This window comes from Rhipicephalus sanguineus, chromosome 4, assembly GCF_013339695.2.
Source record: "Rhipicephalus sanguineus isolate Rsan-2018 chromosome 4, BIME_Rsan_1.4, whole genome shotgun sequence".
NCBI lineage: Eukaryota > Metazoa > Arthropoda > Arachnida > Ixodida > Ixodidae > Rhipicephalus > Rhipicephalus sanguineus.
In genome coordinates, this window is record NC_051179.1 from 24,543,294 (window position 1) to 24,560,134 (window position 16,841).

The window sequence follows — 16,841 nt, forward strand, 5'->3', positions numbered from 1 at the left end:
CGAAACGATCCGAGCCATCGTGCGAGAGGAGCTGCGAAAGCTCGCACCTTTTGCACAGCCCGAAGTCACGTCGATTGCGGACGTTGTACGCGAGGAAATCCAACAATCACTGGGTGTTCCTCAACCGGCACCGCCGCAGCTGCAAGCAATGAGCTATGCTGCTGCAGCCCGACGCAACGCCCCCCCTCCTCGCCCACGTCAAGACGCCGCGCCGCCCCAGCAGTTCCGCCGCCAGGCACCACCGCCGCCACCACCTACGTCATACCGCCCGCCAGCCGGTCAGCGATACACGCCGAGGAAGACCGACGTTTGGCGCGCCCCCGACCATCGTCCACTCTGCTACCACTGCGGAGAAGCCGGCCACACCTACCGCCGCTGCCATTATCGACAGATGGGACTGCGTGGGTTCGCCGTCGACGCGCCGCCTCCACAGCAGGGGGAACGACCACGTGACATCGCCGACTACCTGGCAGGAGCGCAGTGGACCCCCCGAGGACCTTCCCGATCCCCGTCGCCAGGCCGCTACGCCTCTCCCCAACGCCCACCATACACTGGCCCAACCCGGGGCCGGTCAGCTAGCCCGCATCCGGAAAACTAAGGGCAGCAACCGATGGAGGTGCGGTTGCTGTACGACGAAATACCGAAGACCCTCCGCCGCCGACGCCGCCGCCACGACGAAGGCTTCAGGACACGACGCGAACCCCTGACGACGAAACCTGGCGGACCGAAGTAGACACGACGCAACGTGGAAGGAGCGGAACAAACCGACGTAGCCGTGACCCGACGCCACGACCTAACTGCAACGCAAGACGACGAACTAGCGACCTCGACGTTCTTATCGACGGCCACAGCGTCACAGCCCTCGTCGACACCGGAGCCGACTATTCTGTCATCAGTGGACCGTTCGCCACGAAGCTGAAGAAAGTTAGGACAGCCTGGGAAGGCCCCGAAATCCGGACAGCTGGAGGTCACCTGGTAACGCCGGAGGGAATCTGCACAGCGAGACTCACCATTAACAACCGGATTTATCCCGCGAACTTCGTAATCCTGCCGCGTTGCTCGAGAGATGTCATCCTTGGTATGGACTTCTTAGGCCTTCATGGAGCAATCATCGACTTGAGGTCTAAGTCAATAACACTGTCCACGGAAAAGGCACTACCGCCGCACACTCCGCCAAGAAAGCACGCCTTGAATGTGCTGGAAGACCAGGTCACCATTCCCCCTCGCTCCAGCGTCATCATTTCCGTCGGCACTCAGAAATCAGCAGACCTCGAAGGCGTTGTTGAAGGCGACCAGCACCACTTGATTAACCGCAAGATTTGCGTCGCAAGAGGAGTAGCAGAGCTACGGGCAGGGAAAGCAACAGTTATGCTCACGAATTTCAGCAACGAGTACAAGCACGTGAGCAAAGGCACGACGGTCGCCTACATCGAAGAAATCGTAGAAGCCAGCAATGCTTTCGGCCTCACCGATTCTCCCGAGCCTACTCCGACGAATAAAGCACCGCAACCAGCTTTCGACATCAATCCCAGCCTTCAGAAGCACAAACAAGAACAGCTCAAAACCCTGCTCTTGCAATACAAGGACTGCTTTTCGTCGTCGTCAAGAATTCGGCAGACTCCCGTGGCAAAACATCGCATCATAACAGAGGAAAGCGCCAGACCACTCCGTCAGAGCCCGTACAGAGTTTCGACGCGAGAACGCGAGGCCGTGAAGAAACAGGTCGACGAAATGCTACGCGACGACATCATCCAGCCGTCGAAGAGTCCGTGGGCATCCCCGGTGGTGCTAGTGAAGAAGAAGGATGGAACTCTACGTTTTTGCGTCGATTATCGTCGCCTGAACAAAGTCACGAAGAAGGACGGGTATCCCCTTCCCCGGATAAACGACACCCTGGATCGATTACACAACGCAAAGTACTTCTCGTCGATGGACCTCAAGACCGGTTACTGGCAAATAGAAGTCGACGAGAGAGACCGAGAAAAGACTGCTTTTATAACACCAGACGGCCTGTTCGAGTTCAAGGTCATGCCCTTTGGTCTTTGCTCGGCACCTGCGACTTTTCAACGGGTTATGGATACAGTACTGGCCGGCTTGAAGTGGCAGACGTGTCTCGTGTACTTGGACGACGTCGTTGTGTTTTCTTCAAACTTCGACGAACACCTTCGGCGCCTTGAAGTTGTACTTCAAGCAATCAAGACCTCCGGACTCACCTTGAAACCTGAAAAGTGCCGCTTCGCGTACGAGGAGCTCTTGTTCTTGGGTCACGTGATCAGCAAGGATGGTGTTCGCCCGGACCCGCGGAAAACAGCTGCCATCGCTGACTTCCCGACGCCCACCGACAAGAAGGCCGTACGCCGTTTTCTCGGCTTGTGCGCCTATTACAGACGTTTCGTCAAGGAATTTTCACGGATCGCCGAGCCACTGACGCAACTCACGAAGGCCGATGTCGAATTCAGGTGGGAAACGTCGCAAGTTCAAGCATTTCAAGAACTGAAACGACGCCTGCAGACGCCTCCCATACTTGCGCATTTCTACGAATACGCCGATGCGGAAATCCACACCGACGCAAGCAGCGTAGGACTCGGCGCCGTCCTTGTGCAAAAGACCGACGGATTCGAAAGGGTCATCAGTTATGCTAGCCGGTCGCTATCAAAGGCAGAAATCAACTACTCCACAACAGAAAAGGAGTGCCTGGCCATCATCTGGGCTACATCGAAGTTTCGCCCCTACCTCTACGGCCGGCCCTTCAAAGTTGTGAGCGACCACCACGCCTTGTGTTCGCTAGCTAACTTGAAGGACCCTTCAGGTCGCCTCGCACGGTGGAGCCTACGACTTCAAGAATTTGACATAACTGTCGTTTACAAGTCCGGAAGAAAACACTCCGACGCTGACTGCCTGTCCCGCGCCCCCGTCGACCCACCGCCGCAGGACGACATGGAGGATGACTGCTTCTTGGGAACCATAAGTGCCGAAGACTTCGCCGAACGACAGCGAGCGGACCCAGAACTCAGGGGCCTTGTGGAATACCTCGAGGGCAGGACCACCGTTGTTCCCAAGGTATTCACGCGAGGACTGACGTCGTTTTTCTTGCGCAACGGTGTTCTCCTTAAGAAGAACTTCTCGCCGCTTCGAGCCGATTCCCTTCTCGTAGTGCCCTCGACATTGCGACCAGAGGTCCTCCAGGCTCTGCATGACGACCCGACGTCTGGACACCTGGGTGTTTCTCGCACGCTCGCAAGAATACAGGAAAAGTACTACTGGCCGCCCCTTGTCGCCGACATAACTCGCTACGTCAAGACCTGCCGGGACTGTCAGCGACGCAAGACACCGCCGACTAGGCCAGCCGGACTTCTGCAGCCTATCGAGCCACCTCGACGGCCGTTCCAGCAAATTGGGATGGACTTACTGGGGCCGTTCCCGACGTCCAATACCGGAAACAAATGGATCGTCGTAGCTACCGACTACCTCACCCGCTACGCCGAGACAAGGGCCCTACCCAGAGGCAGTGCTGCCGAGGTAGCGAAGTTCTTCGTTGAGAACATCCTCCTGCGTCATGGCGCCCCAGAGGTCCTCATCACCGACAGAGGTACGGCGTTTACTGCTGACCTAACTCAGGCAATACTGAGATACAGCCAAACAAGCCACCGCCGGACCACAGCGTACCACCCGCAGACCAATGGTCTCACCGAGCGGCTAAACAAGACCATCGCCGACATGCTGGCCATGTATGTCGACGTCGAACACAAGACGTGGGATGCCGTCCTTCCGTATGTGACCTTCGCATACAACACGGCCGTGCAAGAAACGACGCAAATGACGCCGTACAAGCTGGTCTACGGAAGGAGCCCGGCAACGACGCTCGACGCAATACTACCAACCGCCACCGACGAAGACGACCTCGACGTTGCCGCCTATTTGCAACGCGCCGAAGAAGCTCGACAGCTCGCCCGCCTGCGCATCAAGAACCAGCAGAGGGTCGACAGCCGTCACTATAATCTTCGACGACGCCACATGGTGTACCAACCCGGTGACCGTGTGTGGATCTGGACGCCGATACGCCGACGTGGGCTCAGTGAAAAACTTCTTCGGCGATACTTCGGGCCGTACAAGGTGCTTCGACGTCACGGCGCTCTCGACTACGAGGTCGTCCCGGACGGCATTACGAACTCCCAGCGACGCCGCGCACGACCTGAAGTCGTCCATGTCGTGCGCCTTAAGCCGTTTTTTGCGCGTTAGCGAACCTGGGGACTCTACTTTTTCCTTTGTTATTGTAATTTATTTGTGTATGCACTTGTTTTTTCCTTTCCATGTTCTGTTGCAAGCATCGGGACGATGCTTTTTCAGAGGGGGGCAATGCCACGCCCGCTTCTTCTTTTATTTTGATGTGTTCGAGTTTGACCAGCAAGGACGGTTATCAACGCTCGACGCTGGCCCTGAAGCAGTGTTGAGAAGCTTCACGATTTTGGTAGATCGTTTTGTTAAGATTGCGCGCCGCACGCGAATGTTCCAGCTTTGTCGAGAGATAACGCCGCCACCAGCGATATTGCTGGAAAGTTCCATAGCGCCTGTATAAAAGCCGACGCGCGTGACCGCTTGTCAGTTGATCGACGGACGACGCATTGTTCGCCGCTATCATTGTACAGCGTGTATTGCTGTAGTTCTAGTTCTCATTTTCCGGCCACAAGTTCGGCCAAATAAACAGTTTCATCCTGCAAACGCCGACTGCTGTCTTCGTCGACGTCACGACCACGTGACAATATCCTGGAGGCAGTTCAAAACCACGTTAGATGCAGAAAGCTTTCCGAGGGGGGTTGGGGGATAAATACATCGATTGAGAAGAAAAAATTCTGCAGATCCCACGTACGTACCGTGAGAATCGATGTTATGCGAGGCATACGCAGGAAGGTAACTGTGTCGCAATTTTTCACATTGCGCGAAACGTTACGGAATGGCACTAGAGAAATGTGAAAATGGTATACGCACACACATAACTAAAGAGTCGCACATGTGCTATATAACCAGTTGTTTGCAGTTGCTTAACGATGCCAACAGCAACATATATCTATCTATCCAGCCGCCTACGTCTGGGCACCGTGGTCTGGGCGCACTCCCGGTCGTCTCCATAGGTTGTAATATACCAAAATTTGCATAGCATAGGATGAGTGTATGACGAACACGATTCATTGGTGATGACAATGAATAACCCAAAATACCTGTCGCGTACGTCATGAAATCCTTTCCCTCAGTCATGTGGCACATACCCGCATACCAGAGTTCATGTTATGCGGGTATGTGCCACAGGTGATAACAGAGTCTCAATCAACGCAGTAACCGCGAGCATACACATTTACACGGAAGGAAAGGGATCATAATAGTAATTGTCGGGGCTTTACGTCCCAAAACCACGATATGATTATGAGAGACGCCGTATAGTGAAGGGCTCCGGAAATATTTACCATCTGGTATTCTTTGACGCCCACTGACATCGCACAGTACACGGGCCTCCAGCATTTCGCCTCCATCGAAATGCGACCGCCGCAGCTGGGATCGAACCTGCGACCTTCGGGTCAGCAGCCGAGCACCGCAACTACTCCACCACAGCGGCCGACGCAAGGAAAGTTAGCGAGCAGACGACAGAGCACCCCTGGAAGACTCTGGGCTACCACCCACTCGTCCATGTGGTCCGCAACGTCGACCCGTGGATTAAGCAAAAAACGGGGTCAATGCTTCCTACAATAACTCTGCCGAGAGGACCATGTCCCTCATGATTACCGGTTGACTTCAGCATTCATTTATCAAAACCCAACAACGCCTGGTTCTTAGACGGCATGAAAGACGGCTCGGATGTGGGCAGGGCATCACAAGACCTCAGTGCCACGTCCAGGACAGGAGGCATCATAGATCATTTCTTCGTAAAAGCCATCCGTGGTTTCCACCAGCTCTACTATACCTCGCACTTCACTACACTTAGACCGTTCGTAGCCGCGATCACGAACGAATCCGATAACAAGTCCTGTCCACCTGCTGGTGCTCTCCGATCACGGTGATGATGACCTTATTCAAGAACTACCAAGAACCCCTTCCACACATGCACCCGGGTTCATGAAACCTGCGTGTGTTCTCCGTCATGACGGATAAGTGTAAGTATAACAACTCTAACGCAACTCTACCTGCAACTGTGACTGTAACGTACATGTACGTGCAATGCGCCTGCGCGTGCCACTCGGCTGTTTATAGATCTATGGAAACTTTTCTGAATAAAGCTTAGTTGCGAGTAAAGCCTGTCTTGTGCATCTGTGTTCCTTCATTGTCCTATTCGAATTAGGCGCGCTATCCAGCATTAAATAATATAAGCACCACATATCAGCTTACTGCGTCTGGTGTTGGTAACATGTACCTATAGTTGCTACATACAGGAACATTTTCGTCACACAGCACCCGGGGCTGACGGGATTACGTACACACTCTCTTGTGGCACGAATTGTTGTCACAACGTTGAGTCAATGTTATATGCTAACATTGCCAAAACGTGGCTAATGTCCGCTATTGGCCGCATTCCCGCAACATTCAAAAGCAACATTGCCATAACGTGATGTTCCTGCAACATTTAGGCAACCTTTAAGTAACTTAGCTGCAACATACATCATTATTATCATAATGCTGTGGCAATGCTACTTCAAAGCTTCTACAACATACAAGAAACCTTAGAGTAACTTTCAACGTATGCCAACATTCAGCCACATTCATTCAAGGCATTGGTGTGGCGTTCACGGCTTTTTCTTCATGCACCCTGATCCCTCAACCGTAGGCATATCGATTCCGCCATGTCTACAGCAACATCAAGTGACAGAGTGAAGCCGCCAATGGCTGAGAAGACAATAAATCAAATTATTAAATTTACATGATATGTATAATCATGCTTTACACCAGTGGCCATGAAGCCAGCCTCGCTTGAACAGCTGTGGTACATGCAGATCTACTTGTTGCTAGTTAATGGTTACAATAGTAGTAATATTTCCCAAAAGGTGTAAACAGAGCAGTTTATCTTAGCCTAACTTCTATCACTGAGCAAAATAAATTATTTTTCCATGTTTCTTACACAATAAAATTAAATGCATCTCGGCGCTTGCAATATCGTGTCAGCAATAGTTTTGAAGAGCAGCCGCAGGTCCATGATAGCTGTGACGACGGTGAGCTTCCTAGTGGCATGGAAGTTTCTAGATACGAGTTCATCACTCAGAGTGAACAACATAAGAAGTACTGCAAAGATTTATTGCACATCGTAAGAGAAAAGACACAAAGGCTTTCATATAAACAATGTTCTAGAATCAAATTAACGCTACAATTTTTTCTAGGAAAAAAAATGTTTACATATTGTTCAAGATAAATGTTCATGTCCAAAACAGCGAATAGCAGAAACATTTCCATTCATCAATAGTGACCACAATCTTTGATGAGGGGCCCCTTGCGGCTAGCTGCGCGATATTTACAAAGAAAAGGCCTGGCCACCAGTGTTGATGAATTAGACCCCGAATTGAAGACGCGCGTTGCACACGTACGCGCGCGCTCTCAAAGCGGCCAGCAGTGCAGCAATGGCATATTTAATATGGGCAAGCAGTGGAGCAATCTTTAAATCTATGCATGCCATGAAAATAAGACCAGTTTTGCAGGAAATATCTGTAGTTACAGCGGCTATGTTTCAGCCATGTAGCCGAACACGGGCCAACATCTGTAAACATTTCACAATGTTGCTTTAACATAAAAATCCAACGTTACCTCAACATTGTTGAATGTTGAGCAACATCTGGCAACATTGACACAACGTTGCGAAACGTTGCGCGACATTCAACAACATTCGCAGCATTGCGTCAACAATTCGTGCTACAAGGGAGCTTCTGTGTAATCTAGATGGCGAGGCCATCGAGCATTTCACCCCTTCTTACAACGAACATTGGAATAACGGCACGCTACCACAGGACTGGCGACACGCAGAAGTCATACTTATTCCGAAGCATGACAAGCCGCTATCTCTCCAGAATATTCGACCTATATCCTTAACCTCATGTGTAGCTGAACTCTTTAAACGCGTTGTCCTATCCTGACTCCAGCCATTTCTCGAAGACACTCACTTTTTTCCGGATACACTCTTCGGCTACCGTCCCGGTATTTCTACACAGGGCGTTTTACTACAGCTTAAGGAGGACGTGTTGGATAGCCCCACTTCAAACCAGGTCCGGGCAATTCTGGCCCTGCATCTCGAGGGCACTTTTGACAACGTCTCCCACGACCTAATTCTTGGCAATCTCGCTTCCTCCCAGTGCTGCGCACGTGTCTACAATTATGCCAGGGCCTTTCTTTCTGGCCGCACAGCCACTGAAAGGACGACCTCGGCTCTATTCTGGCCCAACGTGCATGGCCGACCTGGCCGGCCATGGCCCGAGCTTGGGCGACGGAGTTGGGCCGAGGTTGGGATTGGTTAATGGCCTTACACCGGCCGACCTTTGGTTGCTAACATAGGCCCAAGGCCGTGGGCCGACCTTATAGACATCAGGCACGGTGCACAGTCGAATCAATAATCTTGTGCGTATAATGTAGTGCAAAAAATGACAGCCGACGCTCAACGCTCGTACAAGAAATTTTGGCTGACAGAAATAATGCGCGCGGCGTAGGAAAAAAAATTGCGCCCACAGATATAAAGCAATGTCGGCTTGTCGCTGGCTCATAGTACCTGGCCAACGTGGTAGGTAGCAAAGCATGGCCCTACGAAGATCACGTTCGGTCGCCCGAGCATTGGGTGCCGACTCTGTCCCTATCATTTGCCGACCATTGGCTGAACGCCTTCGGCCAACTAATAACCAGCGTAATTGGTGCCAATGAGAGCCCCACTTTGGGTCGCCACTGGTCGGCCAACAATACCGGTCGCCGAGCGCTGCCCATTTGTTTGCCAACCATCGGCCGTCGGCCAATTTCAATTGGGTAGGGGGATTGGAGACCTCCGGTCGGACGTCATTTTATAGTCTCTCAGGCAGAGGAACACCACAGGGCTCAGTCCTTTCGCCCACTTTGTTCAACGTGGCTATGGCTAAACTCCCTCCATTATTACAACAAATTCCCAACATCCAGCATGCCATCTAAGCAGATGATATTACAATTTGGGCAACCAAAGGATCAGACGGAACCATTCAGGATGCTCTCCAGGAAGCTGCGTCTGTTGTACAAGGCTATGATGCTACCGGCAGCCTTACGTGCTCAGTGGAAAAGTCGGAGTTGTTATTGGTACGTAGGCGGCGACGCAAAACCGACAATTATCCCGACATTTCACTGTTTCTTTATGGCCGTCCTATTCCTCAGGTACCTCCACTCCGTATTTCAGGCCTCCACAATCAATCATATGGCAAGGCCTCGCACACTACACACCTTCTGGCTCAGCAGATAACACAAATTGCACACATGATCCACCGCATGACCAATCGCAGAAGAGGCCTCTGTGAGAACCATGTCCTCCGCTTAGTACAAGCACTCATAGTTAGTCGGCTCACCTATCACCTTCCCTATCATAATCTCACACTTGCTCAAACCAAAAAGATGGACATTCTTTTACGGACGGCGGCGAAGGCGGCTGTCGACTTGCCTCCACACGCATTTACGCAACGCTTCCTTCAACTCGGTGTCCACAACACCGTAACCGAACTGCTCGAGGCCCAGCACAACAGTCAACTTCAACGGCTCACGCAGACCCGTCAGGTCTGCGCCATTCTTTCTCGTCTTGGCTACCCCATTCCTGGAAAACCCACACAGGTACCGCAACATGAACTTGCTCCTACTCTTCGTGCTCTAATTAAAGTGGCTCCGATTCCACGCAACATGAATCCCCACTGCCACGCCGGTCGTCGACGTGCCCGAGTTCAGGCCATGACACGCGTCTTTGGTGATGGCACCACAGACTTACAAGTCCTATACACTGATGCAGCGCACTACCCACAGAAGCCCGCCATGTGTTTAGCCGTGATAGACGACACAGACACCCTTGTTTCGTCTGCAACACTTCGCTTTACGGACAGTCGTTCGGCAGAGGATGGAGCTATCGCACTGGCCATTGTCCACGCCACGACATTGTCACGTGACGCCCCTGTCACCATAGTGACAGACTCGCAGGCTGCTTGCCGTGCATTCGCTCAAGGATTTGTGGCTGCACATACACACAATGTGTGTATGTGGTGGGTAGATGAGATTAAGAAGTTTGCAGGTATTACGTGGCAGCAGAAAGCACAGGACCGGGTTGATTGGCGGAACATGGGAGAGGCCTTTGCCCTGCAGTGGGCGTAGACAGGCTGATGATGATGATGATACACACAATATGCTGTCTTCTGTCTCGCCGTCCGCATTACGTCCGGTGCGTATCATCTAGACTCCTGGAAACGCTTCTCTCCATGGTAATGAATGCGTTCATCATGCGGTTGCCCGAGGTCTGACCGGCCGGGCACCGTCGGAAAAGATGCCCAACCCAGACGACGCACCGACAGAACCACTAAACTACAACGCGACGCTGGAGTACTACCGACAGAGCCGTTACACATATCCTCCTCCTCATCCTTCACTTAACAGAGCAGGTGCTGTCGCTTGGCGGCAACTGCAGACTAACTCATTTCCTTGCCTCTACATACTAAATCTCGTTCATCCAACTCAATACTGCTCCTAATGCCCCTTTTGTGGATCCGTACCAATAGCGTACCACTCCACGTGGGAATGCCCTGGCCCACGGGGCGTTACGCCGGCAGGAACAGCAGCAGCTGGTCCAGTGGTCTCGCAGTTTCGCGCAAGGCAATGGAGCCCTCGGGTGAGGGCCCAACCCAACGAAGGTTTTCTGTACATTCCCGAATAAAGGTTTATTCTCTCTCTCTCTCTGTCGGTTACGCCGACGCCAGCCAACGCCGGCGACGCCGCTCAACGCAGGAACGGGCGCCTATGAGCTGCACTCTAAAAAAAAAAAAAACTGTTGATCCCTCCGTCATAAGAGTCGGTATTACATGAAAGTGAAACGCGTCCTCACAGAAGTAGTTGATAGTTTAGTGAACGCCTCCTTTGTAAACGCTGGTTTATTGTACATTGATACATGAGAACTTGCACAATGTTTCTTGGTGTTTTACGTGACTGCACCGACGTTGATGCCTGGTGGCGCTTTTCCATTCCGACGACTAACATCCATGATCGATGTTAAACCTTTGTGGTAGTTGAAATATAGTTAACATACACGGCACACGGAATATGGTGAATTCCGCTCAAAGATATGGCATCAACAAGCACATAATAAACACTGGTACTCGATACGCATTCATTCAAAGCGTCACCAGTTGAGGAGGGAAACGGCGAGGTGTACGCTCCCCAGTAATACGGTAACCTATGCCTCTACTCATGCATACATTACCACACAGCGCTTCGGGAACGCGAGAGGCAGAGTTCGTAGCTTGAGCCGAGGACGCGCGAAGGGGTTCCACTTCCCGCTGGCGTCTCTCTCGCGGACAAGGTGTGAGATATATAAGGCGTGTTTGTGCAGGCTCGCGTGTGTGTGTCGATAGCGCAATGGGTAGAGCGCCCGGACCATATCACCGCGGACAGAGAGGTCGTTGGTTCGACTGCCAGATCATCCGCGCCAACGAACCTTTTTGTTCTAGTTTTTCTTCCTCATCTGTGTGCATTTTATCAACGTCATTTCCGTGACGGATGTGACGTCAGTGAAGTCCTGGTGGGCCCCGGCATAAAACAGTTGAAAAAATTGGGGCAGCAACGCACTAGTGGTGCGAAGGCTGAGGAAACAGCGGAGCTGGTGGCCTTCTCCTCCTCCTTTCGCTCCTCCTCACCTTCACTTCCCTTTTCCACCCCCTGCTATACTATGCTATGCAAGGCAAACTATGTCATTATTTAATCTCTGGCCTCCTCCTTTCTCTGCTCGTCACCCTCACATCACTCCTCCTAATCCTCACTTCCCTTTTCCACCTCTTGCTCAACTCTACTATAAAGGATGTGCCATGCTTTACCCTCTCCCTCTTCTTTTCCTTCCTCCTCACCCTCGCTTGCCTTTCCCACCCTTTGTTATACTACACTATGCATGTCTGTGCTATGCCAGAAGCTGCTGTGCACATCTTTTTGTGGCGCATACCCACCGAGTTCTCTGCAACGCCGGCCTTACTACGAGCTTATACAGCTCAGCTGTAAAAATTCACACGGTCACTTATGCATTTACCTATTACCATAGGCGTGCGCAGGGTTCCCCATCAGGGGGGGGGGGGGCGAAGGTTCATCGCAGCGCGCCCCCTTCCTGCTAAGTCAATGTATGGGGCAGATTTTGCGCCCCCCCCTCTTCCTCTTAGGTGACTAGAGGGGTGGCCTGGTGGTTGAAGGGTTTCTACCAGTGTCATATAGTGTGCATACCGATACAAGTAAATGTATAGTGTACATACAGTGTGCTTATTCATCCAGTCGTGTCTTGCGCCGTTGATGATCTTCCCTAAGCGCCAGAGGTGCATGAATTAAAGAAATAAACAAGTGACTCAGAGACAAACGAATTGTGACACATTCATGCTGAAGTAACTTCTGTTTGTTTCTTTCTTTATTGAGAATTGCGCAACATTTTCATTCGTCGTATGTTCTTCCGGTCCCGAAGGCATCGAACATCTACACATCTCTGCTCTACCATGGCCTTAAATAAAATGTTCATTATGGTCGCAATAAGTTTCGATAGAAATATTATTTTGTTCCGAGTGTCAGTTTGTTTCATCTTTCATCAGCAGTCATTTTGACGTGCCAATGACAGCAGCTGCGTAAATTTTCATTTGAAAAAGCATGCGCCTAACTTGCGAATACAGCCAGCGGCCGAGATTGTCGGTGGCCGAGGTTGTCAGCGACCGAGGTGGCCAGTGGCCAGCTTGTCACAGTGGACGTTTGCTGAACTTTATCACTCGTTTATGAAAACGCAAACAAGAAAAAAAGAAAGAAAGGAATAGACTATAATGGTATATTGGAAACACACGAACAGAAACGTTGACAATTACACTCTCCTCGAGATCACACTCAGGTAGAACATTCTGGATAGGAGGTATCTACAGAACATATGACATTATTCTTTCGATGTCAAAACGGAACTTGATATTTGTGGGATCGAATAATAATTTATGTACGTTAAGTTATTAAAAAGCAGAGGTGAAAAAAGGAGCTTATTGCATTTGGTAATGCTAGAGGAGAACTGCGCTGAATTTTGTTTTCTTTTATGTTGCTGACGTGATAAAGCAATCCGTCTGCAAATAAAGATTTCGGTTCGGCAAAACCCTGTTAGAATGTTTCTTACATCAGTAGGGTCATCCACGCGTGAAACCTGTCGAGATTTTCTTTAGAGATCCCGAAGCGTTCAAATGCCTTATAAACCAACTTTCACGAATACTTATCGCTACAAATCGTTGTTTCCGGCCTAGCTGCAATGCTTGCGCAACCGCAATAAATAATATACATGCGTTTGCAATATGAATACCAATTGCTTTTGGTAGAAACTGTCGCTATGAGGCCGAGTGACGTAGCTTGTTCACAGAGCATTCACATTCGCAAGCCCCTCTCCGCTCTTAAATCAGGCTACAGCTAAATGCCGAACCACGCGCAATCTTCACGTTGAAGATATCCTGGCCCTGACTGCCTCTATTCTCGCGGCTGACATCGATGGTCGACTAAACGGACTTTGCTTATCGCAGTTCTGACGACACGAACGTTGAAAAACTTGGTGGCGGAGCGTGGAACACTGGTTGAGTCATACAAAACTGGCGTCCATTGGGCTACGTTCCGGCTAATGCTCGTTCTAAAAGCCCTAAAGCATGGTACGCCATGGACTACGTATCGGCTAGCGATCCTTCGTCAAAGGCCATGCCAATCAAGCTCGACTTACACACGATTTTACGTTGGAAGCATGGGCGTCGCCATCTTGGGCTGTTCAACGAATGTTTTTTTTTTCTTATTTTTGTACGTCGTGATGTGAAATTAACAAGGTCATCTAACGTCGAAAGCACCAACTCAAATCATTTTCATGCGTATTCATGTACCGTGGCACTGTTCGTTCACTTGTTAAAGATACAAAACGGCAAGGCTAGCCCAACATGGCGGCACCGAAACCCATCCTTAAAATAGTCTGTTTACGTCTACATCGTCTATAAACTATTTCACGGATGTGTTTTGGTGGCGCCATATTAAGCTGTAGCCTTGCCGTTTTGTATCTAACAAGTAAACGAACAGTGCTACGGTACACGCATTCGCATGAAAACGGTCCAGTTGGTGCTTTCGGCGTTAGATGACCTCGTTAATTTCACGTCACGACATACAGAAATAAGAAAAACATTCGTTTAACAGCTCAAGATGGCTGGGCCCATGTGTCTTACGTGAAATCGTCTATAACCTGCATTTCTTTGTCGCCCTATCAAAGTGTGCGTCAGTTCGTGCCTCGCAAGCATCTCCGGACAAGAGGTCAGTCACGTGACGGGATACTAACAACGCTTACGAAGATCGCGGGCCTTTAGACTTCGTAGCGAGCCAAGAGGGGGCGGCGTAGCAATCCGCGTTGTACGTCACATCGCAACATAAAAATAAATACGTAAAGGGTAGAAAAAAGAAAAAGATAGGACAAATAAGGACAGCACATAACACGGAGTCACAGCGATCTGTACACATGAGGGGAAAGGGAAAAAGGAGAGGGTAAAAATGAGATAACAACGAAGGACGCTCGTGCGCATGAGTCAGCGTCTTCACCGTGAACTCCAGCGCCAGGTCAGTCGTCAACCTGGAAAAAGACGGAGGTCATTGCTTCCATCCGCTGACAAGCTTTAAGCGCTTACGGTTCACGCAAAACTGATAAATTGGTTGATAACAAAACACTGCTGGCAAAATTTGTTTTACAGTATTCAGCAGTGCAAGAGGTTGCTTTTCCTCCGAGATAGAATGTACAGCCCGCGCCACGCATCTTGATGTGAATTGAGCCGTTCGATATAAGCTTAGGCGAGCCTGAGTTGTGGCAGGCTTTTGACCACGACTTCAAAGAAGGCCGAGACAAGACATTTGCAGAAGCGGGAAGTCTTCAACACATAGGCACACAGAATCCCTGCTGGGATTTACGTGAGACATATCTGTTAAACATAGAGTGAAAAGCAGGCCTGTGTACGACCCCTGATGCGCAAAGCAGGAAACAAAGATGGCAGAACAGAAAAAAAAGTTCAAGCAGAAGCTCCCTACTGGGAAGTTATTGCATGGTGCGGAGCATTCTTGGAAGCTGCAGGTATAGCTTGCAGTGACGTCATTGAAGCCGGCATGTCGTTGTGCCAGCACGGTGGGAAGCGAGGTTCATGACGTCACGTAAACTTCATCAGCACATGGCACGCACGTCTGTCGTGACTGAGACGCAGATGTCAATGAAGTTCCGGCGACGTCTTTATAATATCGAAGCATTTTAACTGCAGCAGTGAATATACTGCGTTGACGTCATTATAGCCGCCATGTTGTGGCACCAGTACGCAAGAAAGCTTCGTCCATGACGTCACGTGCAAGCTAAGAGTTCAGTTCGAAAGAAGATGCAAACACCGGTACTGGGACGTAGCCGTAAGATACAGTAAGCGCGTTTTATCATTTTTTTATTATTAAGTACGCTACAGGGTCCCTAGCACTCTCTTGAACTCTCTAGCACTATGTCAATTGCGGCTGTCAGTTGCAGCGTTCTTTCTTGTTTTGTTATTTTTGCGCAATTTTTCCGCGCATGCACTGTTCTGCGTTTTTTTCTGTTATTGTTGTTATTGTTGTTATCCGACACGAACGGATCAGAAGAAATCGGTGTGCACCTCAACAAAGAATGCTCCCCATTGAAATAAATTCGAGGAAGGTTGACAACCAAATGCAAGGATGAAGTAAGGACACCGAGTAGGGAGGAATGGATGAGGTTGATGTTGAACGTAAACACACGAAGAGAAGAGGGAGAGGCCTTCGTCCTGGCAGTGGACAGAACTTGATTTCCATTGGGACAATGGTTATATAATTTATCGCGATTATGGCAGCAAAGGGGGGTTCTCGGTCGAGCGTGACGCGGGCTGTACATTCTGATGGCATCGAAAGAGCATCGCATAACTCTTTCATAAAAGATCATAGTTCACTCTCGTTTTAAGTAGTTGAAGAGGCCTGTTATCCTTTCATTAACTTTTTTTCCCTTTAGGTTGCGCTTCGTCCTGTCCTGGTTCTGGAACTCACGGTAAAACTTACGCTGCTTGGTTGACATTTTTTTTTTTTTCGAAGACACCTTATACGGCGCCATGGATTTGACATTTGACAAGAACACTCTGGAAATTATCACCTCGAAAACAAGGTCGTTTCTCAGGGTTATTAACTCATGCGTCATGGTCTTCTGGCATGTAAGAACTTAGAAAAAACCTATCTGGCTCTTCCATTCAATGTAAGGCTCGCTACAGCGACTTGCTACACAACGCTTTGATTGTATAAAATCGCGCTTCACGATACCTTCCGCGGGTGCCCGAGCTGTTTTGAGTAACGATCTTCAGAAGGAGTCGAGGAATTCAATTACCCGTCGCTTTCAATGCATGGCGACCCCTGATGTACCACACTGAAGTTATTAACGGAGTGCATTCTTTTCACATTATGACCAGGTCTGTCATCCTGCTCCGTCTGTGCTCTACTTAACGGACTCAAGAGACTGTAAGCCGAAATTACACGAACCTGATTTGTGATCTCGAATCACTTAAGGGGGGCGCCAAGTCAACTTGGTATCTTTACTCAATCGTACCTTTCCCGTCATTGTCTACCATGCA

At 50.1% G+C, this 16,841-nt stretch overlaps 1 protein-coding gene and 1 long non-coding RNA gene across 2 annotated transcripts in view; one reads left to right on the top strand and one right to left on the bottom strand.

The window, feature by feature from the left end:
- Positions 1–8,093: 8,093 nt before the first annotated feature.
- LOC125758017 (uncharacterized) lies at positions 8,094–9,580 on the top strand. Its single transcript, XR_007415722.1, has 2 exons — positions 8,094–8,333; positions 9,521–9,580. It is a non-coding gene; the product is annotated as an uncharacterized LOC125758017 (long non-coding RNA).
- A 3,008-nt stretch (positions 9,581–12,588) lies between these two features.
- LOC119389627 (retinol dehydrogenase 13) overlaps positions 12,589–16,841 on the bottom strand; it is a 39,182-nt gene continuing 34,929 nt past the window's right edge. Inside the window, exon 6 of the mRNA XM_037656981.2 lies at positions 12,589–14,815. Within this exon, the coding sequence (XP_037512909.1) occupies positions 14,804–14,815 (12 nt within the window). The 3' untranslated portion in view covers positions 12,589–14,803. The remainder of the gene's footprint in view (positions 14,816–16,841) is intronic.